General features: G+C 38.2%; 2 protein-coding genes and 1 pseudogene across 2 annotated transcripts in view; 2 read left to right on the forward strand and 1 right to left on the reverse strand.

Moving 5' to 3' along the window:
- Positions 1–5571, reverse strand: part of LOC122739579 (complement C3-like) — a 100483-nt gene extending 94912 nt beyond the window's left edge. Inside the window, 3 exon segments of the mRNA XM_043981255.1 lie at positions 964–1131; positions 1215–1518; positions 5363–5571. Of these exon segments, the coding sequence (XP_043837190.1) occupies positions 964–1131; positions 1215–1518; positions 5363–5571 (681 nt within the window).
- Positions 5572–6001: 430 nt separating this feature from the next.
- LOC122739580 (zinc finger protein 420-like) overlaps positions 6002–20209 on the forward strand; it is a 41443-nt gene continuing 27235 nt past the window's right edge. Inside the window, 5 exon segments of the mRNA XM_043981256.1 lie at positions 6002–6772; positions 14098–14224; positions 15144–15239; positions 16703–17707; positions 17975–18090. Coding sequence (XP_043837191.1) covers positions 6740–6772; positions 14098–14224; positions 15144–15239; positions 16703–17707; positions 17975–18090 — 1377 coding nt within the window. The 5' untranslated portion in view covers positions 6002–6739.
- Positions 17918–19596, forward strand: LOC122741083 (annotated as a pseudogene).

Here is a 20209-nt window from a genome sequence, read left to right on the forward strand (position 1 = left end):
AGGCAGATGGTCATTCCCATCAGTCCCCTATAAAAGTACCTACCAGCCTCCTGCTCGAGGTGATTGGTACCTCAGAGCCACGTGCTTTGTTCCATACCTCTCTCCTGTAATGATTGGAATGACGCCACCTGCTGGAGACTTACTGTAGAAGAGTTCCGCCCATGAAGCAAAGGTCTTTGAAGGCAAGACCAGGAGTCTTTTCTTTGGTGTGAGGAAGTGATGTTGGCTAGTGGGAGGAAGAGGGAAGAGACTAGCACTCTGTCTGGGGCTCTTTCCTTGGGACTCTGGCGGAGAGGGGAGCTAGAAATGTGCTCTCCCTTTAATAGATAGGAATCTAGGCCTTTTCTTCTCTTTACCAAATTCTTATCCTCCTTAATAAATGCTTAAAAGTCTTAACTCTTGCTAAAGCTTATAATTTATTGGTGACCACTCATTAGATATTTTAGACAGTTTAGCTAGAATTTTAGCCCTTAACACTCCCCACATGAAATCCAAGGATTTCTTTCATGGTTTCCCTTCCCACCCCCCTCCCTTGCCCCTAAATAAACTACCATCTTATTCTAACTGCTTTTGTGTGCAAGAGGGTGTAATTCTTTAAAGAGGAATTCCTAAGACCCCTACCCCTAACCCAACCCCGCACCCCATTTCCCCCATAACACTTTCAAGTAGATTTTTTTATATCATTTAAATTCTGAGTTATATTGGCAGACATTCCCACACAACTTACTTTCATAAGGAATCTCTCCAGTAGGACTTCTATGATGTACAGTAAGTTGTGTCTTACTTCTGAAGGCCTTCCCAAATTTATTACATTCTTAAGGTTTCTCCTTCATATGAATATTCTGATGTCAAGTCACTTCTGAACTCATGTGGAACCTCTTTCCACATATATTACATTCAAATGATTTTTGTACAGGATGAAATTCTCTAATGCCAAGTAAGATCTGTTCTCAGTCTGAATACCTTTCCACAATGACTACATTCATAAGGCTTCTCTCCAGTATGCAATCTCTGATAGTGAAAATTTTGTTTCCCCAGTCTGAAGGACTTCCCACATTCACCACATTTATAAGGCTTCTCACCAGTATGAATTCTCTGATGCTGAGTAAGCTGTGTCCTCAGTCTGAAGGCCTTTCCATATTCATAACATTCATAAGGTTTTTCTTAAGTATGAATTCTTTGATGTCAGTAAGTTCTGAGTTCCAGAGGAAAACCTTCCTACATTCCTTATGTTCAAAAGGAATCTCTCCAGGATTAATTCTCTGATGTTGACTAAGTTGTATTTCTAGTCTGAAGACCTTCCCACATTTCTTACACTTAAAAGGTTTCACTCCAGGATGAACTTCCTGATGGTGACTAAGTTGTGTCCCCAGTCTGAAGACCTTTCCACATTCATTGCACTCATAATGTTTCTCTCCAGTATGAATTTTCTGATGCTGAGTAAGGTATTGCCACAGTCTGAAGTCCTTCCCACATTCATTCCATTTATAAGGCTTCTCTCCAGAATACTCTGTTGAACTTTAATGCATATTTTCCTCATGAAGGCCTTTCCACATTCACTACATTCATAAGGAATCTCTCCAGTATGAATTCTCTGATGCTGAGCAAGTTGTGTCCTTAGTCTGAAGGCTTTCCCACATTCAATACATTTATAAGGCTTCTCTTCAGTATGCATTCTCTGATGCTGAGTAAGAATCTCTCTACTATGAATTCTCTGATGTACAGTAAGTTGTATCTTATTCAAGAAGAGCTGCCCACATTTAATATATTCATAAGGTTTATCTCCAGTCAATTATTTTTTTTGGGGGGGGGGCGAGTCAATTGGGGTTAAGTGACTTGCCTTGGGTCACACAGCTAGTAATTGTTAAGTGTCTGAGGCCAGATTTGAACTCAGGTCCTCCTGAATCCAGAGCCAGTGCTCTATCCACTGTGCCACCTAGCTGCCCCTCTCCAGTAAATTCTTTGCTCTCTGAAAGGAAGAATAGAGGACCAATTAACCCTGCCTTTTTTTTTTAACTTTCCCAAGCTTCCTAGTAGTTCAAAGGTTTTAGAGCTATTCTCTAGACTTCCCATTTGAGAAGGCTGGGCTTCACTGGTCTTTCACTAAGGATCAGAGTTTATCTTATATGAAAGTATTAGGACTCATAATTAACTATTACATAAATAAATTGACTTAGGATGAAATTACCTAGAGAGATGAATAAGCCCTTATTCTACTAGAAATAGATGACATTTGAATGGAATAAGGAAATGAAAGACTATATATAAAAATTATATGCCTTCAAGAGCTTGCAAATATATCCTTACCATCTGAGGTGAAAATAGAAAAGGAAAACACTGAACAGAAAGAAAAAAGAGTATCGATAAGTGAGGAGAAATAGGAAGACACGTAAAGTAAGAAGCAGAATAAAGAAGAAATATGAGTAAAAGATGGTCATATCAGACAATGGTTGCCACAAATTTCTGCTAAAAATCCCATTTATCTACTTTGTAAGGAATTAATTAAAATTTCTAATAGTTAAGATAAAATTCCAAAAAGGTAAATAATCAATACATACCAGTATATTTCATTAGATAAATTATCAATAGTTACCTGAAACATTATTTAAACTCTTACAGTCAAAGAAGTAAAAATGAAACAATCTGGATGACCAAATAGTCATCAGATTAGTAAAGATGCTTTAAAATGATAACAACTTTTGGAAATTATATTAAAATCTGCACTTGTTAAGTGACTGTTGCCATTTCTTTGAAAAGTAACATAATAGGGGCAGCCAGGTGGCACAGTGGATAAGGTCCTAGATTCAGGAGGACCTGAGTTCAAATCTGGCCTCAGACACTTGATACTTACTAGCTGTGTGATCCTGGGCAAGTCACTTAATTGTGATTGCCCCATCAAAAAAAAGAAAGAGAAAGAGAGAGAGAGAAAGAGAGAGAGAGAAAGGAAAACTAACATAACAATTTAAACTAGTTATAAAATTGTTCATATCCTTTGACTCAATGGTCCCACTACCAGGTCTACATCTTCAAAATGTTACTGAAAGCATACAAAGATATTTATCAAAAATAATAGCAACTTTCTGTGAAATGACAAAATACTAAAAACCTACAGGTTCAAGGATAGGGTTACAGCTAAACAAATCCTATCATACGAAAATATCATAGTACCTTTATAAATATAATTGCAAAGCATAAAGAAAAACAAGATGATATATAAATGACAGACTGAAGAAAGGAGAATTAGGTTATGACTAAATAGTTTAAAAAGGAACAAGAGAAAAGCAACATAGTCATAAAAACAACCATGACGAAAATATCAGAATGGGACTCAGAAGCAAAAAGGGCATATTGGTAATATTTTAAATAATGTACTTGTTAAGAGAGAAAATGAATCCATGCAAGTGAGGCAGGAGAATGTCTACTTAAGATAATATAATCTTCAATGAAGAGAAAATACATACCCTTTACTGAGGCAACAATTTTCTTTGAGAGTGGAGGTACATGTGAGTAAAGAGATGCATAAAAAAGAAACAAGAAAAAAATGAAGTTTTAAAGTCTGTTCTCCTTGACGGGTTTAAGGAGCCTTTAATAAGATCACCTTGTTCAATATTTTGTAAGAACTTTGACCTAAAATGACCAATAGATCTGTAGTTTACAATAACTCATCTGCTTGGTTTTTATGTAGTCACCTGGACAGCTGTTTCTTGGAATATCTGCCTCTGGCATCCAAGATGCTTCCTTTCTCTCCAACTGGTAGATCCCATCTGGTTTGGAAACTGCAAATCCATTTAATTAAAAATGAAAAAGTGCTAGGAACAGTCATCTAAGAATTCTGGCTTAAAACAGACAAATGAAATATTCCTCCCTACTCTCAGTAGAAAGGTGGGGGGATGAGAGTGCAGAATTTTATGCCATTAAAGGCACTGGCTGTGTTAGCTGATTTTGTCTGAAAATGTTCCCCCCCCCCTTTTTTTTAAACCAAGAAGGGTTCAATGGGCTGGCGGAGGAGAGGTAAGGTTTTTTTTAAGGTGGTGGTGAGGAAAGCCAGGTGGTACAGTGGATAGAGTACTGGGCTTAGGGTCAGGAAGACTCATTTTCATGAGTTCAAATTCGGCCTCCAACACTTACCAGCTGTCTGACCCTGGGCAAGTCATTCTGTTTTGCCCTGTTTGCCTGTTTCCTCACCTGGAAAATAAACTGGAGAATGAAATGACAGACCTCTGATTTTCCTTGTGCTTTCTATGTCTTGTGTGTGCAGCTGATATGCCAGGTAGGTTATCTCTGTGGGGAGTTGCTGTTTTTAGTCACTGTCTCTCTCTGATACCAGTTTTGGGGCTTTGTCTCTTCAGAGCCACCATTTGTCCGTCTCAGTTCTCACGACTCTGCTAAAAATAGGCTGACAACTCTCTAATGTGGCCAGTGGTTATGAAGTACCATACCCAGATAAAGAAGTTGCCTAACAAACTTCAGGCAGGATATCCCTAGGCCATGTGACTTTTTGACCCCTGTTTCTGGGGGTGATCCTTTCCCTAGAATCTATAGGGGAAACCATGTTGGAATTTCAAGAAGAGAGATGCAGAATCCATGACCTATTAATACTCACTATAGGCTGGGAAGTGGGCAACTGTACAAGTGGGGAACTTGTATGCCTATAAGGAGTGGGCCTTTCTCTTAGAGGTGACAGAGAAGTTCTGAATTGTCTTAGGAAGATTCTGAAGATCACCTGGTAAAATAAGGCACTGGACATTGAGGACCTTTCTTGAGCTAAACTGCCGAGCATTCAAACTCTACTTCATAGAGAGCAAATCCAATGGGCTGGTCATGTTTGAATGCCCAATGGAGGTTTGCCTAAAAGACTATTTTGCAGAGAACTCACATGAGGCAAGTGCTAACACAGAGGTCAGAAGAAGCAATACAAAGACACTCTCAAGGTCTGAGATTGTGAGAAATGGGAAATGTTAACACAGGACCCCCTACCACCCCCACCCCCCAGCATGGCATGCCCACGTCAAAAAAGCTCCATGAACAAAGCAGAATGGCAATAGCTCAAAATAAATGGGGCATGACCAAATTTAGAGACATCTCCATTCCAAATGCTCATAGAAACTATTTAACCCTCACCACCAAAATGTGGTAGTGCCTTCCAAACTCCTATTGGTCTGATCAGCCACAGCTGGACACACTGTACACTGACCCCAAAGTAGGGAAGCCATTTTGGTCCTCTTTGTGCAGGACGGACGACAATCAACCACCTTTTCCCCAATATAGCTTTCAAAAAAAAAAGAAAGAAAAGAAAAAACAAAACCCGAGTCAAAGCAAACCCTTCCACTGTCCTTAGTTTTTTCCAGCCGTCAGCTTTCACCTTCTTGACCTCTCCTGCCTGCCCTGTGCCCATTCATGCCCTGCTCCTCCAGCCCGCCCCACCTCCATCTCCTCCACGTGTCTCTGGCAGCCCTGGGGAGGGGAGCTAGAGCCCCGGGCATCCTCCCCGGCACCTGCGGGTTTTCTTCCTGGGACCCAGGGCTTCCCTTGGCGTCCTCCTCCTCCTTGGCGTGGGGAAGGTCCCTGCATACAGAAAGCGCCTAATAAGAGCTGGAGGACTGCTGCTGACTGTCTGCGGGTGGGAGAGGGCGTGTACAGATTAGGTTTAGAGGAGTGCTAGGGCCCCTCCCGTTCTGGGGCCCCAAGACTCGTGACCGCCGGTGGGCAGTGGGGCTATGAAGAGCGGGCAGGAGGTAAGGGGAGGAGCGGGGTACGGGGCTCCAAGTTCGGAAGAGCGAGGAGGGCTGGGGAAGATAGCAAGGCAAGATCACATTCCAGAGGCGCTGGAGTCCTAGACATGCGCAAAAGATAGCAGCATCCAGACTACATTTCCCAGAAAGCTATGCTTGGCCCTGGGAGCATTTCCCAAGCTTCAGGGGGAAGGATGGTCCTTTTCTCTTACGTCATTTCCTTTCCGCCTTCTTCCAGCCTTTCTTGTATCTGCTTCTCCTTTTCAGTCTTTAGCCGACCTGTGACAGGGTGAGCGGGAACTGAAAGCGGAGCCAAGTCTAGCTGGAGGCCGGTTATTCGGGTGCGGCGGGTCCGGAACACCGGGGGCTGGTTGAGGAAGACATAGAGAATGGGAGGAGCGTCCGCCAGAGGGCGATGGAAGCCCTCCAGGCACTTACAAGGGCCTGGGGGCGGCGCATGCGCAGAGGCGGATCTGGGGGTGGGGGAAGCGGAGCCAGATTCAAATCCAGCCTCAGACAAGCCCCTGCCATATGACCCCTGGACAGGGCCGGACCCTCCAGGCCTCAGTCCTTTCACTAGTGCAAAGAATCTTAGGGAATGAACTCCTGGTGTATGTCCCGTCTCTGGTCCAGATTTCCCTGTAGCCACATCTCCCCGCATCCTTCTCTTTCTCGCACCATCCTCCCGGGTACCCCCTCCTCCAGGAAACCTTCCCTGATGCTGCTGGGGATCAGTGCCCTGCCCCAAAAGCATCATCTGCTTGCTCTCCTGTTTTGCTTCCTAATATCTGTTGTCTTGAAGACAGTATCCCCTCCAGAAGAGAAATGACCGTTTCCTTCTGGTTCTTTCCCACCCTACCCCCCAACACCGTGGTCCCTCCATCTCTCCCCAGTGGAGAAAGGGGGATGTCCAGCCTGACCCCGGCTCTCACGGCCCTCCTTTGCTCTCCAGGACCTCTGCCTCTGTGGCCTCTGCTCTGCCCTGTGGGAGGGAGCCCGAGGAGGGGATGGCTCCGGTGCTGACCGCCGGGCCCAGACAGGTGAGTGTGGGTCGCATCCTTCCTGAAATTCCATCTCAGTTGAAACATCACCATTCCATTATAATCACATACTAAACCTTAGTCAACCATTCCGCAGCTGATGGACATCCACTTATTTCTAATTCTTTGCTAACAACAACAAAAACTGCCATTAATATTTTTGTACATTTAGATGCTACCTATTTTTCTTTGATATCTTTGAGATACAGACCTAATAAAAGGATTACGAAATCTAAGGGTATGGACCATGCCCCTTGCCCATAGTTCCAAAATGTTCTCCAAGAATGGTTGGAATAGTTCACAACTCCACCAACAGTACATTAGTATCCACATTTTCCCACATTGCTTCCAGGTTTATGATGTTCCTCTTCTGCTGTGTTAGATGTTAAGTGGTATCTCTGAATTGTTTTAATGTGTGTTTCTCCAATTATTAGTGCTTTAGAGAATTTTTTTATATCACTATTGATAGCTTTGATTTCTTCTAAATGGTGCTTATTTGTATGTTTTGATCATTTTTCAATTGAGAAATAGCTCTTATTTTTATAAATTTGGCCCAGTTCCCAATATATTTTTTAAATGAGGCTTTTTTCAGAGAAACTTGCTGCTGCTGCTTCTGTTATAACCTCCACCATCAACCAGTTAGTGTTGCTGCCCTGTGCACTCTGGACCAACAACAAACCTATTATCACGGGCCACTCCTTTTGACCTCCTAAATAGTCTTAGGCTGAAAAAAAGATCTCATAGTGATGTTTTGTTGGCTGTGCCTTTCTGGAATTTGATTCAATGCATTATTTTAAAGTTTTTAGGAGGGAAATGTTGGAAAAATTTGAGAAAGCTCCCCCTACTCTGCCATCTTGGCTCTACCTTATACTTTGTATATATTTTAAATTTATAATATTGTATTGTGCGTTTTATTTCCAGCCAAAGAATGTAGACCCATAGAGGGTAGGAAATATTTTATTTTCCTTTATGATCCTTACACCTGATATAGTACCCTTCACAAGGCAGGCACTTAATGAATACTTACAGATTACTGGAGAGCAAGCCAAGGCTCTGAGAGTGGATGTGATTCCGTAATGAGTCAGAGCCAAGATCCACTCAGAGGAAGAGCACCAAGATTTCCTCACAGGTATATAAACCTCTCCATAACTGTGACTCCCAGATAAGCTCTCTATGACACTCCTAAGTGTCCTCTTTGCCCAACTTTTATGTATCCATTTGTTCACCTGTTCAAGGCTACTGTATGGTTAGTACCAATCTTGCTGTTTCAAAGGAGGTAGAGTAATAGCATCAAATATATCCTGATTTAAGATTTAAAAACATTTTCCTTGAAAAAACTGATAGCTGCTAATAATACCATTTAACAGATAAGAAAACTGAGGTTTAGGGAGAGGAAGCAACTTTGCAAGGATTATATACTGAGTGAGTTAGAGCCAGGAATCCAAAAGGTCAACAAATAACATGACCCTGCCCCCCATTTCTAACCTGCTGCTGGTTAAATTGGCATGTCAGTACTGCAGAGAAATCTAGATTAATTTCCCAGGTGAATCCCTAGAGGCATTAAACATTCAAAGAAGGGAGGTTATATTAAACCTTGTAGTGGTCTCATATATTCCTTTGTATCACTTGCTTCTCCTTGGGCTAGTTTCAGGGCTGATTTGTGAGAAGAATCAAACTTTACTCTTGATTTTGTAGTTAAAGTCTTTCAGTCTTTACTCAGAATATAAACAGTTTCAAGAGGAGGCACCAGTTGACTCACAGAGATCCCCCTGGAATATGATTACAAAAAAAATTGCATCTAGTATTTAAAGCATAAAATGAAGAGGAAAACCAAGCTCAGTTGGGCAATTTGGGGGGGGGCGGGGCAATGAGGGTTAAATGACAGGGTCACACAGCTAGTAAGTGTCAAGTGTCTAACGCTGGATTTGAACCCAGGTTCTCCTGAATCCAGGGCAGGTGCTTTATCCACTGCACCACCTAGTGCTCCCTCAGTTGGACAATTTTAGAAACTATTACTAATACCCTTTAAAAAATTTCCTAAAAGGGGAGAGATGGATAGAATGTACTTCTTAGGTATGATATTGTACCAACTTACAACATTGTGAAAAGCTTAATGAACAGTTTGGAATGCCCGGGGCCTAATACATACTTCTTCAAATTCTAGCTTCACTTACTCAGTCTGGGATCTGCTGGGTCTTTAAACTTGTATCTTTTACCCTTTTATGCTTTCCAGAAAATCGTATTCATTAGTTTGAGGATTTTAGCCTGATTCTTGGAGTCATTTTGTTTCTTACGCATTCACAGAATCATTATTGGGATTTACTACTTTATCAAGAATTTTTTGTGTTTAAGTTCTTTTATGATGGGTGAAACAAATTAAAAGAACAAGAAAAAAGCTGCTCTTGGAATGACGGCCATATGCTAAATAATATGAGTGACATGAGACATTACAAAGATTGTCATAAGAACAAAGCCCATTATGGCTGGTGGTGCAGAAAGAGGTTACTTGGGAAACAGAGGCACCTACTGCTCTAGGCTATAGCTATTCTGGAACATGGATTCTGAATTTCTAATCACTAATTAAATAATATGTAGGAGAACATAATGATTAAGATAGTAGTCTGTGAGCATATCAATAACAAAAACAACAAAAGTCATGTGATTATGTTGAGATACACAAAAAGCTTTTTACAAAAACAATACCCATTCCAAATGAAAACACTAGAAAACATAGGAATAAATGGAGCTTTTTTGAAAAGGATAAGTAGTATCTACCTAAAACCAAGAACATGGGGTTAAACTTGAAGCCTTCCCAATAAGATCAGGTATGAAGTAAGGATGGCCATTATCACCACTTTTATTTAATATTAGACTAGAAATACTAGCTAGAACAATAATTCAAGAAAAGAAGTTGAAAGAATAAAAATAAGCAGGGAGGAAACAAAACTATCACCCTTTGATGACAATATGATGATATATTTTGGTTGCCCTAGAGTATTAACTAAAAAAATTAATTGAAACAATGAAGAACTTTAGCAAAGTTTTAGGATGTAAAACAAACTCACTTAAATCATCAGCATTTTTATACACTACCAAAAAAACCTAATAGGAAGAGAGAGAAAAAAAAATCCCATTTAAAATAACAATCCAAAACACTTGGAAGTCTACCTGTTAAGACATATCCAAGGACTATATAAACACAATTATAAAAAACTTTTCACACAACTAAAGACAGATCTAAAAATTGGAGAAATATTAATTCCTCATGGATAGGCCAAGCCAATATAATAAAAATGTTAGTTCTTTCTAAGTTAATTTATTCGGTTCCATACCAATCAAGCTACTATATATATATATATATATATATATATATATATATATATATATATATTTATAGAGCTAGAAAAAAAACAAAATTCATCTGGAAGAACAAAAGGTCAGGAATTTCCAGGGAATCAATGAATAAAAATGTGAAGGAAGGCAGTGTAGCTGTTCTAGATTTCAAATTATATTACAAAGCAGTAATCATTAAAACAATCCAGTAACAGCTAAGAAATAGAGTAGATGATCAATGGAATTGATTAGGTATACACTACACAGAAGTAAATGACCATAGTTATATAGTGTTTGATAAACCCAGAGATCCAAGCTTTGGGGTAAGAAGTCCCCATTTGTCAAAAATTGCTGGGAAAACTCAAAAGAGTTAGGTAGAAACTAGGCATAGACCAACCTCTCACACTATGTACCAAGATAAAGTGAAAATGGACATATGATTTAGACATAAAAGGTGATACCATAAGTAAATTAGAGGAGCATGGGAAAATGTACCTGTCAGATTTATGGATAAGAGGAAAGTTTATAACCAAAGAAGATCATAAGAAGTAAAATTAATCATTTTTATTTCATGAAATTAAAAAGCTTTGCACAAACTAAAAAATGCAGCCAAAATTAGAAAGGAAACTGAAGAAAAATGTTTTTACAGCAAGTTCCTCTAATAAAGGTCTCTTTTCTCAAATTTATAAGGAACTGAACCATATTTATAAAAATAAGAGCCATTTCCTAGTTAAATGGTCAAAAGATAGAACAGGCAGTTTTTAGAATAACAACCAAAAAAAAGCTATCAGTAATGTGAAAAAATGCTCTATAGAGAAATACAAATTAAAACTGAGGTACCACTTGACAGTTATCAGATTTGCTAATGTAACAAAAATGCTGGAGGGAATTTGGAAAAATTGGGACACTAATATACTGTAGTTAGAGTTGTGAATTGGTCCGACCATTCTGGAGCACAATTTGGATCTATGCCCCACAAAATATAAAATTGTGCATCCACTTTAACCCAGCAGTACCACTAATAGATCTGTATCCCAGAGAGATCAAGTATAAAGGGGAAAGGACCCATTTGTACAAAAATAGTTATAGCAGGTCTTTTTGAAATCCTGAATAATGAGTGGCTTTAAGAATAAATCAAAGAAACAACAATTGTGTAAAAGATGATGATAATGACAAAAATACATTCCACCTTTCTGGGTTACAGCTAAAGCAATCCTCAGAGGAAAAATTATATCTCTGAAAACATAAATTAACAAAAAAGAAAGGATAATAAATTTAAGTTAAACCATTGAGGGATTCTGGGCACTTGGACCTTGGGTTGGATTGTATATGTAACTGGGTAGTATACTGTGAAACATGGGAGATCAGTACTACGCCCCCATAAAGAATCTCCCCCCCCATAAAGAATCTAATCATAACATAAATGTTCCCAGAATAACACTAGTTACTAGGTATGTACTTGTTATTAAGGGAACTTTCTATCCTTTAAGGATGGAAGGAAGGAAGAAGAGAAGGAAGAAAACAAACATTTATTAAATGTCTACTGTGTGCCAGTTACTATACTAAGCACTTTACAAATATTTCATTTGATCTTCACAAAGATCCTGGGAGGTAGGTGCTATTGTTGTTGTTATTATTATTATTATCCCCATTTTAAAGTTGAGAAAACTAAGACAAAAAGAGGTCAAATGATTTGTCCAGGATCATACAATTTAATAAATGTCTACGGCTAGATTTGAACTCAACACTTCTTATACCTAAACCCAGCTCTATATCTACTGGGCTACTTAGGGAATGGTAGCCAGTTGATGAGAAATTTTAAAAAGAAAAATCAACCAGCAAGTATTTATTGTTTACTATGTGCCAGAACTCTCAGATTCCAATACAGGATAAGATTAGCCAAGTGGCGTAAGGAGCTGCTATATGTCTTAGGAGACAGGAATTGCTTCATACCAATAACAGGATTATAGCTATCCCTAAGAAATTCCACCACTTTATACAGGGAGGGCCAAAAGTCACAAAGGGGTCTGATGTTTTAATAACTACATTGCTAAATGAGTAGTTAAGGAACAATTAGAAATGGCTGTTTTATATTTTCTATAATGCTTTCTGGTAAGTTTCTCCTTCACAATCCAAATTTTACCTTGCTATATACCAAAGAAAAACAGTTACATAAAAATGCCCTATATGGTGACTTTACCTAATAATACATATAGTATTCTCCTTTGGTGGTCTCTATCTTCTCTGCTATGAGAAGTGGTACCATGTTTTTTGATTACTCAAAGTTCAGCATCCTTTCCATTTTTTATTTAAAAAGTATGTTTTTATATATTTTATAGTTGTGAGATTCAAAATTGGATATACGGAGCATTAAACTCCCCCTTTTAACTTTTTCCTTATATATATATATATCCCAGACCACTAAGAAAAAGGAGCCTCTGAGCTTTAATCAGTGAGGGATTCGTTTTTATTGCTTGGGAATTAATTAGACAACAAAAGGTGATACCAATTAGGGAAATAGGGAAGTAGAAATACAGATGAATGGCCTTAGATCTAAACTTAGTCTATTTTCCTTTATAAAACTCACCAAATCCCAAACTGCCTGCCAGGCTGAGAACCAGCACACCCAAAGCCAAACACCAACCACGTGTTTTCCGAACTCCTCTCTCCTGCGCACCACCATGGCTAAGTTTAGCAGCCAGAGAACGCCAACTTCCGTTCCCGCCCTCACTTTTAAGTTCGTGTCCTGGAAGTTCCTCGAGTTCGAGTTTTCCTCCCAAAAGGGGAGGTCCTTCAAAAGCTGCTTCAGTAGCATGAGCAATCTCTCAAATGATTCAGCCAAAACTTCCGATTTTAATCTTTACAACAAATAATTTTTACCATAGTTCTGTTGGCTCTGCTTATTTCACACTGCTTCAGCTAATAGGCATCTTCTAGTACATCTCAAAATGTCTCACACTTGTCATTTCTTACTGAATAATAATAATCAATTGTATTCATGTGCCTTTTTAAGCCATTCTTTATTGAGAATTCAGTGTTTCCAATTTTTTTACCCTCCCAAATTTGCTGCCCCCAAGAGTGCTCTTATAAATGTTTTATAAACTTAGTTATAAATGTTTTATAAACTTGGTTGTGCCATTGTTCTGGTTATAGAGAAGAGGTATGGCAAGATGGTACAGTGAAAATAGCTCTGGGTTTGGAGTTAGGAGGATCTGGGCTCAAATGCAGATTTGCTCTTTACTCTCCTTTTGACTTTAAACAAGTTACTTTCCCTCTCTGGGCTTCAATTCCCGAATTTGTAAAATGAGAAAGACTCTAAAGCTCTCATATATGAATTGTAAAGTAATGGTTCTTTAATGCACTTCTCAACAGTAAACATTTTTTTCACATATTATTGCATACAGCAAATGGTAGTCCCTTGTTCTTGCCTTTTACTCTTGTGGCATTGGGCGCATTTGTATGCATTTCAGAGCACCACATTTTAAGAAGTTCATCGATTGGATGAAGAGATCAGGCTGGTTGGTGAAAGGAACTAGGGATGTTTATCCTTGAAGTGAAGACTTAGGGCCACATCATAGCGATATGCGACTATGTCATTTTCGTTGCTTTATTTCAGCAAGTAGAAAGGTAATTTGGCATATTACTTACTGTTTGAGCTCAGAGGGTGGAAGTTGAAACCATGGGTCCGTGTTGTAAAAAACCATAGTTTAAATTGATGTCATTGGATCCATTAAAAACAATAAGCATTTATTAAGCACCTTCTATGTGCCAGTCATTAATTATGCTAAAGGCTGAAGAAGCAAAGGAGACAAAAATAGCCCCTGCCCTCAAGAAGCTTGCAGTCTAATGGGAAAGGGATTCTTAAGTGCCTTCTATGCACCGGGCACTGTAATGGGTTGCAAATATTTAAATGAAGCTACTGACAAGTAACTTACATTAGAACTTGAAAATAATGCTATCCCTGAATAAGCACAAATATTTTGGTGTTTCAGGAATCAGTGACATTCCAGGATGTGGCTGTGGAATTTACCTGGGAGGAGTGGGCACATTTGAACCCATCTCAGAAAAACTTGTACAGGGACGTGATGTTGGAGAACTACAGGAACTTGGTTTCTTTGGGTAAGAACAGCTACCCCTTTGCAGTCTTTTTTTTGGGGGGGAGGGGGCAGGGGGAGGCAGTTGGGGTTAAGTGACTTGCCTAGGATCACACAACTAGTAAGTGTTGAGTGTCTGAGGCCAGATTTGAACTCAGGTCCTCCTGACTCCAAGGCCAGTGCTCTAGCCACTGTGCCACCTAGCTGCCCCCCTGCCCTTTGCAGGCTTGATAACTACTATGGAGATTTTCAAGATTTTAATAGATTGCTCTTTGGCATACGAAAGGAAGATATTCCTAAATCCTGTTGGCAAGAAACAGAACGCTTGTGCTACCTGTTTCCAGAAAAGAAAGGTCTTTGCTTGTTACCCTTGAGAATGTATCTTACCCTTTCTGTTCCTTCAAATCCACAATTTTCTGTTTAATTCCAGTGTAAGTTACATCATACAGAAAATCTTCCCATCATCTAAACAGGAAGTGAGTCAATAAACTATTTTTCCTTAGTCCCATCCTATAAACCATTCCCTCACAATATAGAATATCTTTCAGTGGTCCTTTGTAACTATCTTGGGGGTCTTCCTAGCATGTCTATTTTTTCCCCAAAGAGAACATGAACTAGTTTTTAATTTTGTTTTATGGATGCTTTTTAAAAAATAATGTCATTTTTTTCCTTCCCTATCCCCTACCCCACCTAAAAAACAAAACAAAACAAAAAACAGAAAAAAACATCCTTCCTTTGCCTCCAAACAGCCCACTGAGCCCTCCCTGGTTGAAAACAAGAGAGAGAGAGACAAAAATAACTAACATAGCCAGTGTCCGTGATACATTCTGCTCCCTTATTCCCCTACCTCTCTACTAAGAGTTGGAAGGTATATTTCATCTCTCTGTTCTATGATGAAATTCTGAGATAACTGTCTCTAGCACTTTTTCATTTTCAATGAACAGGATTTGCAATTTCCAAACCAGATGTGATCTATCAATTGGAAAGAAAGGAAGCCTCTTGGATGCAAGAGCCAGCTATTCGAAGAAGCAGCTGTCCAGGTAACTACATAAAAATCAAGCAGATGGGTCATTGAAAAATACAGCTCATTGGCCCTTTTTAGGTCAAAGCTTTTATAAAATGTTGAACAAGGTGGTCTTATTACAGCTTCTTAAACCTGGTGAGAGGAGCTGAGACTTTTCAACTTCATTTTTTAACTCGAGTTACATTTTTTTATAGATCTCTTTATTGAAATGTACCTCCACTTTCAAAGAAAGTTGTTGCCTCAATATGGGATAGGTATCTCTCTTCTGTTCACTGAAAATTATCTTACCTTAAGGAGGCATTCTTCACTTCCATCAATTTATTCTCCCTTTTAAAATAAACACATGACTTAAGATATTAATAGTATGCCCTTTTTACTGATGAGTCCCATTCTGATATTTTCTTCTGTCTTGTTTTTATGATTGTGTTGCTTTGCCCCTGTATCTTTTTAAAATAGTTAATCACAACCTAATTCCCCTTTCTTCAGTTCTTCTATCATTTTATATGTCATTTTGTTTTTTCTATGCTTTGAAATTATGTTCATAAAGGTACAGTAGTATGTTCATATGACAAGACTTGTTTAGCCATAACCCCATTGTTGAATCCTCACTATTTTTCTATTTCACAAAAAGTTGTGTATATTTTTGACAGAGATCTTTGTTTGCATTCAACAACATTTCAAGATGTAAGCCTGGTAGCAGAATCATTGGGTCAAAGTATATGAACAATTTTGAAGATCTAACTTAAATTGTTAGTGTTGCTTTTCAGAAAAAATAAATGGTGGCAGCAGCTTAATAAGTACCTATTTCTATATAACTGCCAAAATGTGTTACCATTTTAAAGTATGTTTGCTAACAAAATGGTTCTTTGGTGATACCTCCAAATTGTTTTCATTTTTACTTCTTTGATTACCAGAGTTTGAGTAATGTTTTTGGTAATAATTATTTCTCTTGTGAAAAATGTCTGTATGTTTTGATCATTTATCTTTTTGGAATTGAATCTTACTCTTAAAAATTTGAATCAGTACCTTATAAAGTAGATGTGTTGGATTTTTAGAGAAAATTTATGGCAACAGTTATCTGATATTACCTCCTTTCATCCTATTTCTTTATTCTGTTTACTTCATATCTCTTTCTGTCTCTCTTTCCTCACTCTAAATTTATCAATTCTCCTTTTTTTTTTTTTTTTGGTTAAGTCTTTCCCCTTTCTATTTCCACCTGATATGGTAAGGTGCAAATTCTCAAAGTCATCTACTTTTCATGTATAGTCTTTCATTTCCTTATTCCATTCAGATATCAACCATTTAGAGTCAAATTTGAGTCATCATACTTTCATATAAGATAACTGATCCTTAATGAACGATCAGTGAGAGTAGCTCAAGTGGGAAGGGAAGAGAATAGCTCTAAAACCTTTGAGCCACAAGGAACTTTGGGAAAAAGGAAGAAAATGTAGTTAATCAGCTCTTTATTCTTCTTTTCAGAGAGTAAAGAATTTAATGGAAAGAAACCTTATGTATGTAGTGAATGTGGAAAGGCCTTCAGAAGGAGAGCACATCTTACCGTGCATCAGAGAATTCATACTGGAGACATTCTTTATGAATGTAAGGAGTGTGGGAAGGCTTTCCACTACAACTCAGCACTTATCCTACATCAGAGAATTCATACTGGAGAGAAACCTTATGAGTGTACTGAATGTGAGAAGGCCTTCAGAAGTAAGACACAACTTACTGTGCACCAGAGAATTCATACTGGAGAGATTCTTTATGAATGTAAGGAGTGTGGGAAGACTTTCCACTACAACTCAGAACTTATCCGACATCAAAGAATTCATACTGGAGAGAAACCTTATGAATGTACTGTATGCGGAAAAGCCTTCAGAAGGAAGCCACATCTTACTGTGCATCAGAGAATTCATACTGGGGAGAAACCTTATGAATGTAGTGAATGTGGGAAGGCCTTCAAGAGGAAGGCCCAACTTACTGTGCATCAGAAAATTCATACTGGAGACATTCTTTATGAATGTAAGGAGTGTGGGAAGGCATTCCACTACAACTCAGCTCTTATCCTACATCAAAGAATTCATACTGGAGAAAAACCTTATGAATGTAATGTATGTGGGAAGGCCTTCAGGATGAAGGCACGGCTTACTGTGCATCAGAGGATTCATACTGGGGAGATTCTTTATGAATGTAAGGAGTGTGGGAAGGCCTTCCACTACAACTCAGAACTTATTCCACATCAAAGAATTCATACAGGAGAAAAACCTTATCAATGTATTGTATGTGGGAAGGCCTTCCGCCGGACTGTAGATCTTACTCAACATCAGAGCATTCATACTGGAGAGAGACCCTATGAATGTCGTGAATGTGGGAAGACCTTCACACTAAGGAAATATCTTGTTCAGCATCAACGGATTCATTCTGGGTAGAAACCTTATGAGTATAATATATGTTGGAAGGCCTTTTGACTGAGAATACTACTTTATGGCCATCAGAATTCTTCCTGGAGAGATTCTTCATGAATGGAAGGAGTTTAGGAAGGTCTTCAATCACAATTCAGATCTTAATCAAAGAATTCATACAGGAGAGAAACCTTATGAATTTAGTGAATGTGGGAAGGTCTTCAGGACGAAGGCACATCTTACCTGAATCAGAGAATCAGAGAGAAGTCTTATAAATGTGAGCAGATCTTTAGACTGAGGACCCAACTTACTCAACATCAGTGAATTCAGGTGGTTTCTTCTGTGCCTGCAGTCAACAAGGCACCTGTAGCTGGGCTCCCAGGCAGACATGCCTTAGAGATAGTTGTAGTGGGGCCTGGAAGCTGCCCCAAAAACAACAGCCTCCACCATGGCAGCAGCCTTTCTCAAGTACTGACCTGCCCAGGAAAAAAGGAAGGAAGTGGCAGACACTGGAGCTCTTCTTGTTTCTCTATAACAAGATGGTGACTAGGATTTACAGGTTTGCAGAGCTGGGGGAAATGGAAAACGGAAGATGCATTAAGCTGGAGAACATGAGTTTTAAAGTGAGAAAAGGCTTCATACAAAGGTTTACAAAGGACACTGCAAGGCTCAAGGATGAATTAGATATAACAAAGGTTTGCAAGGTTTTTTGTACCAGTGTTTTCAAGAAACAAATTGATAATGTAAAGGACAAATTATCAGGATATCTTTGTGCTTTAGGACAACAGATTTTGACTCCTGACTCAGAAGTCTTCAGGAAAACTATTTAGATCATGAACCTAAGTATTTACATTTACATGTGGCTTAATCAGAGATGGCTTATCAAATTTGAGGGTAAAAAAGTATTGTGACAGCTGAAGTGTCAACAGTGCCAGCTTGTAAATTTCAAGTGATGATCCAGAAGATAGAGCATGCACTCAAATGCTTCTACACTGTAAGGAAAGTAAATTATTGATGTATACAGATTTTTTGAGTAGTAACTTCTGACTTACTCGTATTGTCATAAGTTTCTATGATACATTGATTCATGTAAGCTACATGTTGATTTCATGGTGTAATATGTACTCTCAAGATTACCATATTATAGTATATGTATCATCTGGTGGAATGGGAGCGTATCAAAGGAAATTTTGCTGAGACACTATACTGTAGCTCTATTATAGTAAACCAAATGCAACTATTTCATTTAAAAATTTATTAAATAAGCACAGCAACCAAATAACACCATTTATTTGTGCTTCTGCTTTACTGGCTTATGATAATATTTATTTGGCATTAAAAAGGAGAGCAAAACTAAAGTTTTAGTGACTTGGTAGGGAGGAAAAAATTATGTCATTTGTACCCAATTTTTTCAGGTTCAGGAAAAAAAAGACTGCATTTATTTTAAGTTGGAGGTACATGTTAAAATCAACTTAAATGATACTGTAAGGGACACTGGAATAAAGCTTGTTCCTAGTAAAAAACAGTTTTCGTATTTTTATAAAGAGGCTTTGTATTTAAGTCTGGTCATAGAACTGCAAAAACCAAGAGTGGAAGAGGATTTCTGGGATCAACAAGGGTGGAAAGAAAGGAGGTAGCTCTTTGAAAGAAATTAAATTGATGTTTTGGGTACCAGATTACATACATAGTTAAAGGACTATATCTTGAAAAATTTGGGGGACCAATCAGGATGAATCTTCACATACAAAAGGTTACTTGTCCAAGTCAATTTTACTACATTAGCTAATGAATACAATTATTCATTATACAATATTATTCTATAATACAATTATAATGTCCATTTTTCAACCATACTAGTTAACAGGAACACAATTACAAAACACTTTTCACACAAAGTCAGATCTAAACAAATGGGAAAATATTAATTGCTAATGGGTAGGCCAAACCAATATAAGAATAAAAAGACAACCCTACCTAAATTAATTTTATTTACTGCCACACCAAACTACCAAAAATATCTTATAGAGCTAGAAAAAATAATAAAATTAATCTGGAAGAACCAAAGCTCATATGGTTCCTGGATTTGTCTTGGCAGGTAAACTGTCAAGTGTTTTATATTGTCTACAGTTATTTTTTTTAATAATAAACATTTTTATTTATAATTTTGGGTTCCAATTTTTATCCCTCTTTTCCTCCCTCCCCTATCCCCTCCCAGAGGTGGCAAACAGTCAGATATGGGTTATACATATATGATCATGTAAAACATTACCATATTTGTCATTTTGTACAAGAAAACTATTAAAAGAAAATAAATTAAAATTTGTTTTTATTTTAAATGAAAGAAAGTGAAAAATAGCATGCTTCAGTCTGTTCCATCAATATCAGTTCTTCTTTGTAGTTGGATAGTATGTTTCATCAATAGTCCTTTGCAATTGTCTTGGATCATTGTATTGTTGAGAATAGTCAAGTCATTCACAGTTATTCATCAAACAATATTGCTGTCTCTGTGCACAATGTTCTCTTGATCCTGCTCACTTCACTATACAACATTTCATGCATGGCTTTCTAGCCCTTTCTGAAGTCATCC

This window comes from Dromiciops gliroides, chromosome 2 (genome assembly GCF_019393635.1).
Source record: "Dromiciops gliroides isolate mDroGli1 chromosome 2, mDroGli1.pri, whole genome shotgun sequence".
NCBI lineage: Eukaryota > Metazoa > Chordata > Mammalia > Microbiotheria > Microbiotheriidae > Dromiciops > Dromiciops gliroides.